Source organism: Salmo salar, chromosome ssa01, assembly GCF_905237065.1.
Source record: "Salmo salar chromosome ssa01, Ssal_v3.1, whole genome shotgun sequence".
Lineage (NCBI taxonomy): Eukaryota > Metazoa > Chordata > Actinopteri > Salmoniformes > Salmonidae > Salmo > Salmo salar.
Window position 1 is genome coordinate 27,304,849 of NC_059442.1, and position 17,521 is coordinate 27,322,369.

At 46.9% G+C, this 17,521-nt stretch overlaps 1 protein-coding gene across 1 annotated transcript in view; it reads right to left on the reverse strand.

Moving 5' to 3' along the window:
• Positions 1-17,521, reverse strand: part of LOC106590180 (estrogen-related receptor beta) — a 66,635-nt gene that overhangs the window by 34,959 nt on the left and 14,155 nt on the right. The window contains exons 4-5 of the mRNA XM_045716101.1: positions 11,436-11,845; positions 5,538-5,654 (exon numbers count right to left, since the gene is read on the reverse strand). Of these exons, the coding sequence (XP_045572057.1) occupies positions 5,538-5,654; positions 11,436-11,845 (527 nt within the window). The remainder of the gene's footprint in view (positions 1-5,537; positions 5,655-11,435; positions 11,846-17,521) is intronic.

Consider the following 17,521-nt stretch of genomic DNA (forward strand, 5'->3'; position numbering starts at 1 on the left):
TGGTGGATCTTTACCCTGTATAGCAAATGTCTATCTATTTCCCCATTATGTATAACCTAAACCCCCTAAACAAATGGATGCTAAACCAGATTTGATCAGAGGTATTATCCTGTACTGTATGTATGGTCTAGCTGGTGGAGGAGATTTATTTGTCAGCACACCAAGTGCCCTCTGCTAAAATCACTGACAGGGAGAGCACTTGCTTGATGATTTCATCACTTTATAACTACAAAGACAGTGTCATAGCTGGGTATTGTGTGACCACTGCAAATGAGGCTAATACAATTCCCCCCTCAGCCTGTACTCTCTTGGAGGATGGGTTTGGATGTCCCTATGTACAGTGATTAGAGGTCGATGGAGGGAACAGACAGTCTGGGGAGAAAAAAGGAGATGATTTAGTACGTAAATAATAGCCTTCATTCAATAGAAAGGACTGAAACGATGGATTATGAGAATGGTCATTTTCATTTTCACCCCTTCCATTGAGTGAACCATACCCCCTTCTCCCAAACTAGACTCTATGCATGGGTAGCTATAGCAAACAGGATTATCGTGTAGGAATAGAATAAGGAGATTTTATTCTACTTAACAAATTATTTGATTCCCTAGAAACACATCTGATTAGGATTGTCTTTAAATTTCCTGACACTGACAACCTACTAACCTAATTACCCACAATTCCCAGAAGAGACCCATCCTTCTCAGCAAACACTGGGGGATCATCTGACGTCTGCCACATTAGTGAACATCACAAATTCCTCATTCCCCAATTTACATCTTTCATATGTAGCATGTAAAAATAGTGTCAAGGAATATTTGACCAGTAAATCTATTCAGGGACGAGGCCTCGAGTATGAACCCATGACAAGATGGACTCCTATGTCACCAGGTTGGTGCTTGCTGGGTTTAAGTGCTTAGGAGCGTTACGATTCAGATTTATCTGGTTGTACTATAGGAGTGGAAAATACCAGCGATAATTGTGATGTCACCACATTCTAGAGTTTCTCTGGGCTCTCCTGAGGAGCTCAGATACAGCCAGGTGGTATGGATGTACCGTAGCCTATGAGCTGTCCCGTGGTGTTGGGCTGGGCTGGCTGGTGAGTCATGTGGCTGTACGTGTCAGCCAGCGTAAAGCCACAGTGACGAGGAGTCCCAGGTACATGGGTGCCTCTTGTAATTAGAGCTTTCCCGGTCATAATTACCAGATGCTGACAGGAATTAAAGCTTGGCACTAACCTGTCTCATTTTACAGTTGAACAGGACCATACAGGGAGGGAGGACAGGGAGAGAATGAGACAGAGAGCAAGGGATTGTGTCAGAGAGAGAGAGAGAGAGAGAGAGAGAGAGAGAGAGAGAGAGAGAGAGAGAGAAGTAGACCAGTTCTTTCCATGTGTCTGACTCCTCTTGGAGGAACTCACAGAGGCCTTGGTCAAGCCTATGTGTCAGTTCGGTGAGCCATGGACCAAGCTTTGGATTGTTTGTTTGTGTCCGGTGCATCGGTACCATGTATTTGTGTGTATGTCTCTGTGTGTATGTAAATGTATCTGTGTGTATGTGAATGTGTGTGTGAAGAGGGGTGAGTTCTGCCTCATCACCTCTGTGTTTAACGGCCTGCACCATCACCCGGTGGGTGGGTAAAGGGAGGGTGGTAGCGGCCGGTTATCTCGGGTGTCAGCTCTTCAAAGCAGGGTGCAGGGTGCAGGGGTGCAGGGGTGCAGGGGTAAAGGGGTAAAGGGCTTTTGGCCAAGGCGGCTGGCATTTGTGCACAGATTAGCGGCGGGCTAGGGGCGGGGGCTGGGGCCAGCTGACCTAGGGCTCCTCTTTCTCTCCAAAAACAATAATAATCCCACTCAGAGCACACTCCTACTAAAGGGCCTGTCTTCCCTCACTTTGTGTGGCCGGCCGTAGTAGGGGCCCTTATTTTGAGCCTGTCACCTGTTCTGGATGTCTCTCCCTGGGGAAAGTGTCAGGATGTCTGGGATGGTTGGCAGTGCCAAGGGGGGCTTAGGCGGACCCTATTTTAGCTGGGAAAATCAGAAGGCCACATGGCGAGGCATGGTGAACCCTGCCTTTCAAGGCAGCCACCCTGCTAAACCCCCGTCAGCACTATTTCAAAGAGCCCCTGTTGCCAGCTTTGCATGCTTGTAAGCGTGTTGCAGCATTTTTAATCACGAGTGGTGATGAGCGAGGGCAGCGGAAAAATGGTCACACGATGGCCCCCCTATCCCTATCTGCTGATTGGGCCCCCAGTCTGCTCTCATCACATGCTCTGTCCACCTGCCCATAGCGTAGTGGAACTATCTAACCCTATTGCAGTAACATCACGCTGGGTTCACTCCCCACTCAAGATGCAGGCTCCATATGAAGGCCAAGTTACACTTTGTGGAAAAACATTGGGCTGTTTGAAACATCTCACATTGCATGTTCATTCTTTTAATAGGTTCTTATGGAACCAAACAATTCAATCCCCATTTCCTGAAGCACACATTCAGTGGCTGTCTGTGTACATGTCTTACTTATGTGTTGGTGTGAATCCATTTTTATGTGTGCGCGGCTTGTATGTACGTACTTTATGTTGTAGTAAGGATGATAGGGGTGCTCTTGTGGCATGTGCTTGTTCTATCGCGTGTCTTCTTATCAGAGTGATATACAGGAAGGTTTATTGTGTATCAGCGTCTTTCACCCTCCTTTAAAACATGTCTGTTGTGCTCTCGCCTGTCAGCCCAGGGAACATGACAAGATAGAGCCTATTACTGAGAGGTAGCACAGCAGTACTGTAGCGTGGGAGTGTGTGTGGTGTGTGTGTGTGTGTGTGTGTGTGTGTGTGTGTGTGTGTGTGTGTGTGTGTGTGTGTGTGTGTGTGTGTGTGTGTGTGTGTGTCTGAGTGTGTGTGGGGGCATCTGCCACTGAATTATGTCAATGTAATCTCTCAATAGTATCTGTTCCTCTTTCTCTCCCTCTCAGCTCTGATCCCCCTCCATTGATCAGAGGAGAAACCTGTAGCCCCTGACATTTGATTCTTCTATTGATCACTTCCTCTTTTATACAGTCGGGGGAAAGTAGAGCGATTTAACTCAAGTCTCTGGCAGATCCCCTTTAAGCGGACTGCTGATCTTTGGAGATCACTTCCCTTACACTTCCCTTAAGACGTCTACAGAGATAAACTGGAGCCTTTTCCAATGGACTAAAAACATGCACTAATTCCTTACCATGTACTCGCTTAATCAGTAGAGGAGGTAAAGCCTTGAAATGCCTTGCTTTGAAAGGTATTAACTATTAACCTTAACATGGGCACTGAGGGAAAAAAGTAATTCCTTTGCACTTCCAAGATCTCCCTGAATGTCTTGAAATTCTGTCATATCATGGCCCGTGTGGCTCAGTTGTTCGAGCATGGGGCCTGCAACGCCAGGGTTCAATTCCAACGGGGGACCAGCATGAAAAAGTATGACAAATGCATGTAGTCACTACTGTAAGTCACTTTGGATAAGAGTGCTAAATGACTAAAATGTGAACATTTAAAAAGAGATGTTAGGTGTGCTGTGATGCATTAAAATGTACTGTAGTTCCATAGAGCGCCTGATGGTAGGAAACTGCATTACACCTTTGGTAGAGCTATAAAGTTATAATTAGTATTTTCTTTTTTCTTGAGTGAATGACCTTTCTGCAGTAATGAACTCCAGAGGGGTAGCTTTAGTCACATGAGCGTTGACCATCTCCAGCCCCTGAGCCTGGTCATGGCGTTGAGCCGATGGCTTCGTAGAGCTTAGACTAGCATCTCCTCCAGTCCCTAGTCCCCATGACCAGATTCATTGGTTTCACACTCACGCACGCGCCGCAGTAAGACACCTGACCTTGCTTTAAGGAGAAGATAGAGTGTGGCGTGCATTAAGATGCATTTCACATATTTCTGTTAATTTGGGAAATGTATTTACTTCTTTTGATTGTGTTTGAAAAGCGTCGCCGGAGGTGGGAGAGAGGAGGGTGACCTGATTCCTGAAGGACTTCACAGAGCCAGAGGTAATCTCTACCTCCATTCTAATATGTGGCGAAACCCACTCCGTAGAAATTAGCGTAGTTTTCAATCTGTGGATGTGCTGAATATACATAAGTATTCATTTGAATGCTGGACTAAGTCTCTCTCTGCATATTTGATCTCTACACTCTCTCTATACTATCTCCTACTTTGACCCGACACTGGCCAGGCATTTATGACCATCACTACATATTTTGTAGTCTCTTATTCCCCCAGATGATATATTGGCATTAAGTTTTCATCGGATAGTAAAGCGATGAATCTGTCTTTCTGGCTTTATCTTGCTTCATGCAGTAAGGAGATTATGTTACAAAGCAGAGATCTATATAGACTACTATGCCGCTGGAGTTAGAGATGGGATAGGATGTACTATACATTCCATTCTCTGGTGAATTAAGGGAGATGGGGGTGGGGTAAAAGTTGGGTATACTGCATGTCATGTTGATGAGTAAAGATACCAAAAACAACATGAAAATGGTTGTGCTTAGTTAACAACATATTTTAAGGGATTGTAATTAGGCTACTGCTATGGAGTATAAAATGAGAGTATAAAATGACTAATCATGTTGTGTTTTTCTGCCACCGTAATAGAGAATATCTTCCTCTGAGTCTTTTCTTCACGTCTACCCTGTAGTACAGTGGCAGTGGAGGGATAATCATGCTTAGTCAAACATAAGCACCACTTGACCTATTCTCACCAGCGCTCGTGGAAAGTAAGACATAAAGAGCATGTTTCCTTAAAGAGCTCTTCCCAGCGGGCAGCTAAATAAATATGACAGCACCTCCCCGTTCCCCAGCCACACTGCTCTCATTATTCATGTGTTGGGGCTGTTTGGAGAGACCAACAAGTGAGGAGGGGAGGGGGATAAAGCGGCAGTAATGCAAGGGAAGGGGGCCAGGTTGGTAGGGGGCTAGGGGTCCGGGGCCTCCCCCGGAAGGAGCAGCCCAGCCTGGGGTCTCAGGGGGCCTGGCAGGGGGTAAGAAACCTGGCCGGAGAAATCCATCGGCAGCATTTTTAATTGTCACTGAATTCCCAGTTGGGGTGACTTTATAAAATCATCCACAAGAAGAGAGCTGAGATGTTCGGAAAACATTTAGTGGATCAATATGCTGGGGAGAGCTGAGACTAGCCGGAGTGTGTGCTCAGGGACCCAGCAGAAGCCTTTCCAGTCGGAATACTGTTACATTTCTATTACTCAGACAGCAGGATCGACCTATTCAGCATATTTCTGTCCCCAGCTCAGCTGCCCATGATTTACTGCTGTGTTGGTAGGGGGAGGACAGAACAGACCTGGGACTCAGATCAGTTGTCTGGCCACTGCTGCGAATTTTGAGATTATTTTAATTAACATAAAGAGAGTGATACCAAGACAGACAGACAGACAGACAGACAGACAGACAGACAGACAGACAGACAGACAGACAGACAGACAGACAGACAGACAGACAGACAGACAGACAGACAGACAGACAGACAGACAGACACTTGCAGAGATCTACTTGCCTTCCTTGAGCATCCCCACTTTGAGACACTTCATAAAGCGGCAGGCTTGACATGACTTGCGTCTCCGTTTTGTGATCTCACACTCGTTTGTGGCGGGACAGCTGTATTCTATGTTGCCTGAGAAGGACAAGAAATATGGGTTAGCCTTAACCTGATCCCTCTTTATAACGCAGTGTATCTTCCTATTGAGTTATAGGCAAAGGAAAAGCAAAAGGTTAAATGTTTTTACCTTTTTTTTCTCCTTTTTTACATGTAGAATAAAAGTAAGCATAAAAGTAAGGATACAATACACATTTTAGGACATTGTCATTTACATTGTACGAGGCAGTGTGTACTCTAGGTTAAAAACCAGTGGAACAGTTACTGTATATCACACAGGATTCTATGGTCTATAAAAATCAGTTTGTGCAGACCAGACATTGGGCATCAGCATTTGTTAATCATCTCCTGGGCAACAATCCATTACAGTAGTGTGTCTGAGGTGAGATGAGGTGACCTCCAGGGAACAAGGTAACTTCCAGAGGTGGGGGTGAAGAAGGAGGGAGGGAGGGAGAGGAGACCTCCAGTACTCCTCATGGACCCCTTCATAAATGCACCCTTGCCCCTTGCTAAATTGTTCTCATTAATTCTGAGCATGTCCCCTCCAGGCCCCTGGAGCAGCCAACCATCCAGCCTGCATCCCGCTTCCCTTCAGAGGGGCTGGCCGCCCTGCCGCCTGCTGCCTCAATAGCAGGGGAGAGAGCCGGACACACGGCCCCCAGCCACTTTACATAATGCTCCAGAAGCCCCAAACCTGTTGTTACCGCTGTTGCCATTGTTGACTATTTACATAGTGTACAGGCAAGACGCCTTATGCATTATTCACATCCAGTACTACAGCGTCTGATACCGGGACAACACAATGAAAAAGAGTTTCATTTCTACTCAATAAAAGAGATGTTTCTGCCTGTGCTGTAGCATTAGCAATAGAAAGGAAGGACAGGATATACGATGGCATTCTCCTTGTGTCCGATTCCCTACATTTTACTGTCGTCAAGATTTTCAATGAAGGCTTTCAAAATAATATCAAGCTACTCGAGGACCTGAATTAGAATCATTCCTTGTCCACCATGAATGGAAGAACAGAGAAGCACATTCTGAGGCACACTGGAGACACAATACTTATTTTATCGTTGATGTTTTCTTATGTGCATTCTTAAGCTTGGATTCTTTTATTTATCGACCACAAAGCCATGTTATCTACTCAACTATTATCTATTCAACGCTATGTACAGTTCCTTTTTTATCTAGAAGGATTAACCTTGATGACTTCCATATAGACTGACATAGGCCTATATACAGTATTATCCTGTCTAACTGCACACAGACTGTGCTCCAGCAGCTCTCCTGCCTATAGATAAACAGCCATACACAGGCACATTTGGATTCCATCTAGACACAGCCAACCTGCTCCTCTGTCCACCCTGACCCTCGCTCAGTGTTTTCTAAAGAGAGAGTAAGTGCTGTATAACATTCCAGTGGGGTTCCCACTCTTTTACAGGTCTCTTTTACAGCAGAGGAACATCAGGAAGTAAACAAAAAAAATGTAAATGTAAATGTTCCCCCTTCAACCCTCCAACCCCTTTAACAACTTATGCAATTATGTTAATGTTATTGGACAGATCAAGTGGAGGGTCCCAAGATGTATTAAATAATTAGACATTCTTCTGTATCTGGGTTAGAAATCATCATGCTAATTCCTCTCATCTCTTTGGAATTGAGGTAAATAAATGTGTGAGAAAAGGGAGATGATGAGGTATGTCTCTCTTCCTGTTGTGTCTGTTGTCATAGCACAACCATACCATAATAATAAGCCCATCTATTTCCCATCTGTTCACAGGAGGCAATCATCAGAGTAGCCGACTCTGGAATCTATAACCCCCCCCCCCTGTACACTGCTGCTACTCACTGTTTGTTTGTTACCTATGCATAGTCACTTCGCCCCCACCTACATGTACAGATTACCTCAACTAGCCTGTACCCCTGCACACTGACTCGGTACCGGTGCCCCCTGTATATAGCCTCGTTATTGTCATTCTTATTGTGTTACTTTTTATTATTACTTTTTATTTTAGCCTACTTGGTAAATACTTTCTTCTTCTTGAACTGCACTGTTGGTTAAGGGCTTGTAAGTAAGCAGTTCACGGTAACGTCTACACTTGTTGTATTTGGCGCATGTGGCAAATAAAGTTTGATTTGATTTGAAACAGAGACCATGCACAAACAACCACACTCATTAAACCCAAACACACACACACACAGGCATACTCTCTCATATACACTAAGAGGACAGTGTGCATAGACCAATATACACTGAGTGTACAAAGCATTTGTACAAAGATCTTTCCATGACAGACTGACCAGGTGAATCCAGGCTATGACCCCTTATTGATGTCCCTTGTTAAATCCACTTCAATCAGTGTAGATGAAGGGGAGGAGACAGGTTAAAGAAGGATTTTTAAGCCTTGAGACAATTGAGACATGGATTGTGTTTGTGTGCCGATTCAGAGAGTGAATGGGAAGACAAAATATTTAAATGCCTTTGAACGGGGTATGGTAGTAGGTGCCAGGCACACCGGTTTGATTGTGTCAAGAACTGCAACGCTGCTGGGTTTTTCACCCTCAACAGTTTCCAGTGTGTATCAAGAATGGGCCACCACCCAAAGGACATCCAGCCAACTTGACACAACTGTGGGAAGCATTGGAGTCAACATGGGCCAACATCCCTGTGGAACGCTTTCGACACCTTGTAGAGTCCATGCCCCGACAAATTGAGGCTGTTTTGAGGGAAAAATAGGGGGTGCAACTAAATATTAGGATGTTTTGTATATATATATATATATATATATATATATAAAAATACATGATTGGTTCACGTTTATTGGCATTAATAGCACAAGGACTGATCCTCAGACAAATGTCTATTTATACAGCCAGTCACTCAAGCATTGGAGGAGTCAATATATAACCTGAACTAGAATGCTGGGTTCATCTCTGGTTTCAAAGGTTACAGTATTAAACAAATAACATAGAAATCTGAAAAGGAAAGAAGAAAAAAATGATTTTCTTCTCTCGATATTTATCTGTCTCAATTTATTTTATGGCTTTTCAGGAACTGTGCCAGGGCAGTGAGGGAAAGTCAGGTCCTATAAGTAAATTACAGTAAAATCGCAGGTATTTCTCATCAAAATCTAAACTGACTTTTACAGGCTTACTGTCAAGGTCTATTACTTCATATAAAAAAAAGAGGGCCACTGAGTTCAGTTGGTTTTCAAGCAATTTTATACTTGGGTTCAAAATGAGAGAAAAATAAGGTTCAATAAGAGATTGATGCTTTTGATTGGCAGGGCACGCGAGGTGCGGCACGGGCCTGTGATTAGGGAGCTATGAGAATAGGAGTTTGTCTGGGATGGATGGTGATCTAGGTTGACGTTAATTTGGGCCTCGAGCATGACTAATGTAACTATCTCCATGTAAGAGTTCAGGGGGCTTTTCACTGTATGACTAGGTGACAGAAGATGGATTTGCCATTCCGTCCTGTTGAAAAGGTAGGGGCAGCAGCTCTCTTTTACAGCAGTGGAACATCAGGAAGTAAAGGAGAGAAGGGAAGTTAAGAGTAGGCAATGCTAAATACATCTAGGAACCCCAGGTAGAGAAACCGAGATTTCTGAAAAATATTCAACACAGACAGTCAACCGTGTGGTCACTATCGTCTCAAATTTCATTATGTGCTAAAAATGTCACGTAAAAAAGTCCATTAGCTTTAATGTTATTGCTTAAAAACTATGTGATGAATGAGTGTAAAAGACACATCTTCTGTGTTGTTCTCATTAAGGGAAGTCATCTCATACCCTCCACCCTGGATAGACAGCCTCGTTATTTCTTTAATTAATCAGGTCTCATCTACTGCAACCTCTTCTTCATCCAAGGACTTTATGTCCCACTGTTTACTGCTCCCTCTATTCCTCCTCCAGTCATCCTGTGTGGTTTTTATTAATTCAGAAGCTTTCACCCCCTCCTCATCCCCCTCCTAAAAAGTCCCATGGTCCTCGTCCCTGTCCTCTTCTGCCTGGACTGGTACCCCTGTCTGATTATTATGCCATTAAGCTTTTCCTCTCCTCCTCTGAAAGAGCGCTCGGGTCCCTCTCCAATCTAAAGAAATCCTAGGGTTTTTTCTCCCTCCTTTCCCTGAAATTACCCAGCGTGCGACGCGTGCCTGAGTTTCTAATTGGCCCTGCAGTCCCTGGGGACAGCCCCCTCCCTTCCTCCTAATGAAAAGCCTCGGCCTTAATTACACTTTCCAAACGCTGATTGTTATTGACAAAACTCCTGTGGCTCGGACAAACGACGGCAGATTAGTTCCATTACAGGCAGTCCTCCAAGAGGAGAAAGAGAGGAATTTCAAATCGACAATGTAAAGTGAGGGAGGAAAAAAACGAGAACTCTTTCCATTTTTCTTTTCATGTACCAGGCTATTGCTCCACTTAAGACGTCGCTTTCTTTCCCAGATTGCTCTTCTCTGTTCTATTGTGTGTCACTGTCAATGGTTTGTAGCAAGGGGACAAAAGCGCAGTTATGTTACTTGAGAGAAAATGATCATCTTATGTCAATAGACAGGATAGCTGATGGCAGCATGGGTAAACAGCAGGATTTGGCCTAATGCTTTTGTTTGACTGCAAAGATACATAGACTGTTTAAAGCTGATAGGATTTGGGATGTTCAAAATCAACACCTACTAGACAGCCTGCACTCGATAACCTGGGCACAATAATGGCATTTTTCGGGGGACAATTCTCAAGAAGCTAAGGATGTAAATTGAGACATACAGACTATTATTTTTACAGAACATATTTGAGGTATAAAACAATTATACAAAATAAAGAAATACAAGTTCAAATGAATTTGTCTCCTTTGCAAGATAAATATGTTTACTTCACTGCATGCCATTACTATAGCTAAATATTTCAATATTTGCCTCCTGTATTTTTCCTTTTAATTTCTCAGATTCTTAAGCAGACTTAAGCAGGGGCAGCTGTGCATGTTCAGCAGTGATTTTCCCTGGCTCAACGATATCTCCCTCCGTACCGTAGGTCCCAATGATCAATGTAGGACAGAGCACACAGAGAGACACACAGTGGGGGGCCTGTCGTTGCCTCTCTGATGGGAACCTGTGATACATCATACCATGCAGATCTGCACCACTCACACCCTATTCCCCAGGTGCACACACACACACACACACACACACACACACACACACACACACACACACACACACACACACACACACACACACACACACACACACACACACGACAGATATAGTGAACCTCCTGCTTTGGACCCCCCACAGGCATCTGGGCACATAACACAACCACTCTCCACCAAACCTGATCCCTGATGATGATGTCACCACCACTGCCCCCTACCTAACCTGACCCCAGCTGATGATGTCATTGCGAGCGGCAGGCTCTGGCTAGTGGCCTGTCCTGTGTGTGGCTGTCCATTGTGTATGCAGCGCCTGTGGACATGTGTTGCCTCATACTGTGCTGCACTGCATGTAATTCCCCTCACTATTAAGTTACCCTGGGTGTTTTAGCAATGCTGGCGATCCATAGCAGCACAAATGGAGTCACCGGCCTTGAAAAATATACCTTTTCCCAGGGAGATAAATGGAAAATAATGTTGATGAACACAGCTACATGCAACAACTCAGCATGTTCTGTCTAACAACAAGATAGTGGTTTAGAGCAGTAGGTGATTGTGTTAGGAGGAGGGGAGGTAAAACCCTGTATGGAGTGTCTGCATGTGTAGTAGGGCAGATCTCTTGTGTGTCTGTAGGGAGCGGGAGGGAAATACCTTGTATCGTCCTTTTAAAGAAGGCTTTGCAGGCCTCACAAGAGGCCACGCCATAGTGATACCCAGAGGCTATATCTCCACAGACCAGGCACAGCCTCTTGGGGATGGAGTTCAACATGTATTCGCACTTAATGGGTGAGTCCTCCATGATGGTGCTGGAGCAGTCATCGTAGCGCTTGCGGCAGGGGCCGGCGCCCAGCCCGCCGGGCGTAAACATGGGGGGAGAGTCCAGGCCGTTGGAGTGGCTGTTCATGGCGCTGACATAGCCGCCGCTGGCATCCGAGTTGCCGCTTGGGCTGTGGTGGCTGACCGTGTCGATGACCGAGGAGGGGCTGGACGGCTCTGTCTTGATGTAGGACCCGCAGCTGGAGGGAAGGTGCCGGTCATCAACAGCCATTCTATTCAGCAGCCTGGAGAAGGGGAGAAAGGGGAGAGAGGGGAGGGGAGGGGAGGGGAGAGAGGGGAGAGGAGAGGAGGGGTGGGGAGAGAGGGGAGAGGAGAGGAGGGGTGGGGAGAGAGGGGAGGGGTGGGGAGGGGAGAGAGGGGAGGGGTGGGGAGAGAGGGGAGAGGAGGGGTGGGGAGGGGAGAGAGGGGAGGGGTGGGGAGGGGAAAGAGGGGAGGGGTGGGGAGAGAGGGGAGAGGAGAGGAGGGGTGGGGAGGGGAGAGAGGGGAGGGGAGGGGAGAGAGGGGAGAGGAGAGGAGGGGTGGGGAGGGGAGGGGAGAGAGGGGAGGGGTGGGGAGGGGAGAGAGGGGAGGGGAGGGGAGAGGAGAGGAGGGGTGGGGAGAGAGGGGAGAGGAGAGGAGGGGTGGGGAGAGAGGGGAGAGGAGAGGAGGGGTGGGGAGGGGAGGGGAGAGAGGGGAGGGGTGGGGAGGGGAGAGAGGGGAGGGGAGGGGAGAGGAGAGGAGGGGTGGGGAGAGAGGGGAGAGGAGAGGAGGGGTGGGGAGAGAGGGGAGAGGAGAGGAGGGGTGGGGAGAGAGGGGAGAGGAGAGGAGGGGTGGGGAGAGAGGGGAGGGGTGGGGAGGGGAGAGAGGGGAGGGGTGGGGAGAGAGGGGAGAGGAGGGGTGGGGAGGGGAGAGAGGGGAGGGGTGGGGAGGGGAGAGAGGGGAGGGGTGGGGAGAGAGGGGAGAGGAGAGGAGGGGTGGGGAGGGGAGAGAGGGGAGGGGAGGGGAGAGAGGGGAGAGGAGAGGAGGGGTGGGGAGGGGAGGGGAGAGAGGGGAGGGGTGGGGAGGGGAGAGAGGGGAGGGGAGGGGAGAGGAGAGGAGGGGTGGGGAGAGAGGGGAGAGGAGAGGAGGGGTGGGGAGAGAGGGGAGGTGTGGGGAGGGGAGGGGAGAGAGGGGAGGGGTGGGGAGAGAGGGGAGAGAGGGGAGAGGAGGGGTGGGGAGGGGAGAGAGGGGAGGGGTGGGGAGGGGAGAGAGGGGAGGGGTGGGGAGAGAGGGGAGGGGTGGGGAGGGGAGAGAGGGGAGGGGAGGGGAGAGGAGGGGTGGGGAGGGGAGAGAGGGGAGGGGAGAGAGGGGAGGGGTGGGGAGAGAGGGGAGAGGGGAGAGGAGGGGTGGGGAGGGGAGAGAGGGGAGGGGAGAGAGGGGAGAGGAGAGGAGGGGTGGGGAGGGGAGAGAGGGGAGGGGTGGGGAGGGGAGGGGTGGGGAGGGGAGAGAGGGGAGGGGAGAGAGGGGAGGGGTGGGGAGAGAGGGGAGAGGAGGGGTGGGGAGGGGAGAGAGGGGAGGGGAGAGAGGGGAGGGGTGAGAAACAGGACCATTAGCATGGCCTTTTAGACTATAGACATGAACAGTTTCAGATCGACTGGTGCTACCCACAAAACTAAAATCTATACATTGTCTAACGATACCATGACAGCTATAGAGAGAAAACACATCTTTGCACAATTTGACTACGTGTGAAAACTCTGTAGGCTACTGTTCACACAGAGCAATTCACTTCACACTCCAAAGAGAAGGACTTCTTCCATATCAGCACACATTCAGTGACACTTCTGCTGCTCTCTTTTATTCTGATCTCTCTCTCCCTCTCTGTCTCATCCTCACCACAGTGTTTCCTAACCCTCATCATGAACCAGCCAACCAGGTGGGAGGATACTAAGAGCTTCATTAGCCCCACATGCCACCAGCCATGAGAGAGAGAGGACACACAGGTGAAATAAACACATTCAACACCGACCACACTCGTTAACACAGGAACACAGTCAATGCTAACACAGGGACGACTGCATTCCTGGGATCCATATTTCAGACTGGAGCCAGAATACAGAGAACATACCAGGAGCAGTCTCCTTGAATCAGCAGGCAGGCAAAAAGAAAAAGAAGGATATTGACTTTGTTCACTGTCTGGTTAATAACAGCATCTCATCTGATGTATTGCCTGCCGTGACCGAAATAAATTGCAACCTCTGGTTGTGTCGATACAATGCAACTAACCCTAAAACAGCTCTTTGTCCATACAAATGTATTTCTGTCGCCACCACATTTAAAGCGGATTCTTCTAGCCTGGTCTTTTCCTGGACAAACAGAGGGAATTGAGGAGATAGAGCGCTATGAGAGATGGATAACCTCTATGCTTTCTAAAGGTCGTGTGGACACAGCGACCCATCAGGGTCGTGGCAGGGTCACACACACACACCTCTGCATTAGGCACCACTGACAAGGTGAAAGGTCATCTGCACTCGCCCACATTAATGAAATTGAGCCTTGCATGGCCTATGCAAATGCAGACCCCGGCGTTCATGGTTGATGGCAGCTAGACAGCCTAAGTCCTGCTTTAGTACATTAGTTATATTAATATGTTGCCAACTAATGGTAATGTTTCCATAGTTGACATGTCAGTTTCCCATCAGCAGCACAGGAAGAGAGGGGATACTCTCTACCAGTACGCCTAACGTCTCCATCAGGATCTATCCGACACACGGTCGGCCGTCTCAGAGTGCAGAGAGGGTGATACAGAGACCTTTTCCATATCCCCATCGGCCAGCTAGAGAAGGGCCAGCCGGGATAGCTGTCTCTTTCTCTCTGGTTGATTTAATTGTAAGGGTGGGTGACAGTAGGGTTCAGGCCCAGAGGTCAGAGGGTCAACCTTATTTTCTCACCCTGGCTTCATGGGCCCGTGGAGATGAGGGTCAGCATGTCAAATTAAATCTAATTCCCGGGTTTCCCTCCCTCCTGTCATGTATATTCATTGGAGGTCCAGGTGCCCACCACCTCTGGAAATTCACAAAAAGGTTAACTGCTAAAATAAATAATAAAAAATGCCCTCTGTTAAAACCGTTGACCTTGTGGAATAAGCCCTTCGGCTGAACACTCCGGGAATTTTTTCAATATAGAGCGTACATAATATAAAACCCATAACCACACTTTTTACTAGGTATCATGGTACTCTATTTACAGCATTTCTCACAGTAACTATAAAAACAAGTTGGACAATACCTACAAAAAATTAGGTAAAAGTAAAACCAAGGAAGTTTGAAGATTTTTTTCTCTCTTCGTGTTTTAAGGAATATTTATATCTCAAACAGATGACTCTATGTACTCTTAGAAAGTGAGAACAAAATAAGAAAATAACAAGATAATGAAATAAAAAGCTCCATTCCCTTGATGCTTTTTAACGTAATGTCGCTGTTTAAATTACTCTTGCGGATTGCATCCACATAAATTAATGAAAGGAGCCTCTATTCATCTGCTTTATGTTCTCTGCTTTAGATAGCTCTGTGCACCTGTATAATAGGTCACATGCACTCGGCTTATTAAAGGCAATATATTTAAAATGGCAGCATGCGGGAAGGTTCCATTTAGCTTTTATTTCACAAATTCAGAGTAAGCTTAACCCCAGTTCAAAGGTCACCTCCAGGGTGACACTTAGCATAATTGCATAAGTGTCTTAACTGTTTCCCCTCCAGCTCTATGTGGTCATTTATAATACATGTGCTGGCTAGAATCTCCTTAACTCATTCTGCATTGACACATTATGCTACCGCTGTGCTTATATTTCTAACAAGGCTGCTTATATTGATTAATGACATTGAATGAATACTAACCATTTGAACCTAGTGTACATTCGTCAAATATTTTCTTACATTTCTATTAATATTCTATTAATCTTATTCTCAAATGGGACAGGTTCAAATTAAATCTATAAATACTATTATTAATATGGCAAATAAAATATGAACATGAATAATTTGACAGCAGGAATTGTGTTAATAAAAATACAACATATAGACCAGGTGCTAATTAGGATGTATCCCAGACAGGACATAAAATGAAAAGGTCTACTGAACTGATGAAGACCCAGGTATGTTGTGAAATCCATAGTTGTCTTCTTCTCAGGTTCAGTAAGTGTCTTTCCCATTATGCTGCTTGGCTGCATACTGGAGGACTGCATGTCAAAGATATCTCTCTTTCTCTCTTTCTCTCCATTTTCCTCCTCCTTTTGTTCCCTTTGTACGGATCAACATTCATGCTGAGTGGTGGGTTATGGGCCCACAAAAGCACACTGAGCAGTTTGGTTTTAATCAGATTCCAGCTGGTCCTCCTAACAGCATTTCAGATCCCTGATATCATTCCAGTGCTGCTGCTGTGACCAGGATTAGCTGCCCTAATGATCTCCTCTCCCGCTCCTCTCCCGCTCTCCGCTCCTCTTCTTCAGAAGGAGAGGGAACTAAAGAGCACTCATCCCCATGTCTCAGCGCTTCCCTTCCCTTCCCTTCCCTGGCTGGGCCGCCAGAAGCATTCTGAACACGGCCTGAACATTCTGCACACTGTCACAGGAACACGACAGAGCCTGGAGAAACTAATTGGGCCAATTTGTAAGTATTCCTGCTGTGAGCTCTATGCTGACTTCTGTAGGGTGCTAATGCCCGTACTGAAGTGTTAAACACAGACACAGACACTCAGACATTCTGTATCTCTTATTCACATTAGCATTGACTTTTTACATGAGCACATCACACACCTCGAGTGTTTATAATAAAAGCTCAACTCAAAATGGGGAGAGATGTAAAATGGGGAGAGATGAAAAATGGCGAGAGATGAAAAATGGGGAGAGATGTAAAATGGGGAGAGATGTAAAATGGGGAGAGATGTAAAATGTGTACTCAAATGATTCCTCCTTTGAGTTTTACAAAGGCATGAGATCATTTTAGAATGTACTGTTCACTCTCTGGCTGTGGGCTGTGGGATGCCAAAAACATGGTTTGATAGCGTTGGCTAACCTCACCCCAGCCCCCAGCCCCCCTCTCTGCTCCTACTGGGGGGGGTGACATCCACAGGCGGGGTGATGGTGATATCAGATGCCCCAGTAGGGGCAGATCTGCCTGGAGGCCCCTTGGCGATGTCCCTGATAAGCCACTGGCCCAGAGTCAGCGCAGGAGGAGGAACTCAATTAGCTCCTGACAGACCGTCTCAGTCTCGCTCAGCCTCCCGCCACCTCCAGAGCCCACTGGCAGCTGCCATGGTGACCTCACCTCCAGGGGCCACCGTCACCTCTTACTGCTCGGCTGCATGGAGGACGACTCATTTAGGGAGAGAGGCCTGACTGACTGGAACCAGGACCAGGCTGACTGGCTACAATCACTGGAATACAGACAAACGTCATCTTTAGGAGACGTTTCTGGAGGTTGTCTGTATTCACATGGGGCCATGTAAATGAAATGGGATGGGGGGGATCAGAGCTTGGGGGGAGGATGTCTTTCTATATAACTGGGTCCAGGTTAATGACCATCAGGGGAATGGGGAGGTGTGTGTGTAAGTAGGGAGGGGGAGACGCATCGTAGTAAATGTTAAAGGAGGCAGTGGTTGGTATAGAGGTTAGAGGCACTCCCTGCACCCAATAGAGACCCATTTTATTCTTAGTTTGGGAAAACCTCCTAATTTGGGATTTTCTCATTCATTAGGCCTGCTCTAAACAGATAGAGGAAGGGGCAGGGTAGGTGTAAAGGGGGTGGGATGGGCGGGCCCTCTTTGTTAACGGACACGTCAGCTGACAGAGATGTATAATGTGCTGATCTATAGAAGAACACAATAGAGGAGTAAGAGAGACAGACAAACAGAAAGAAAAAAAGAGGGTGTGATAGCGAAAGAGA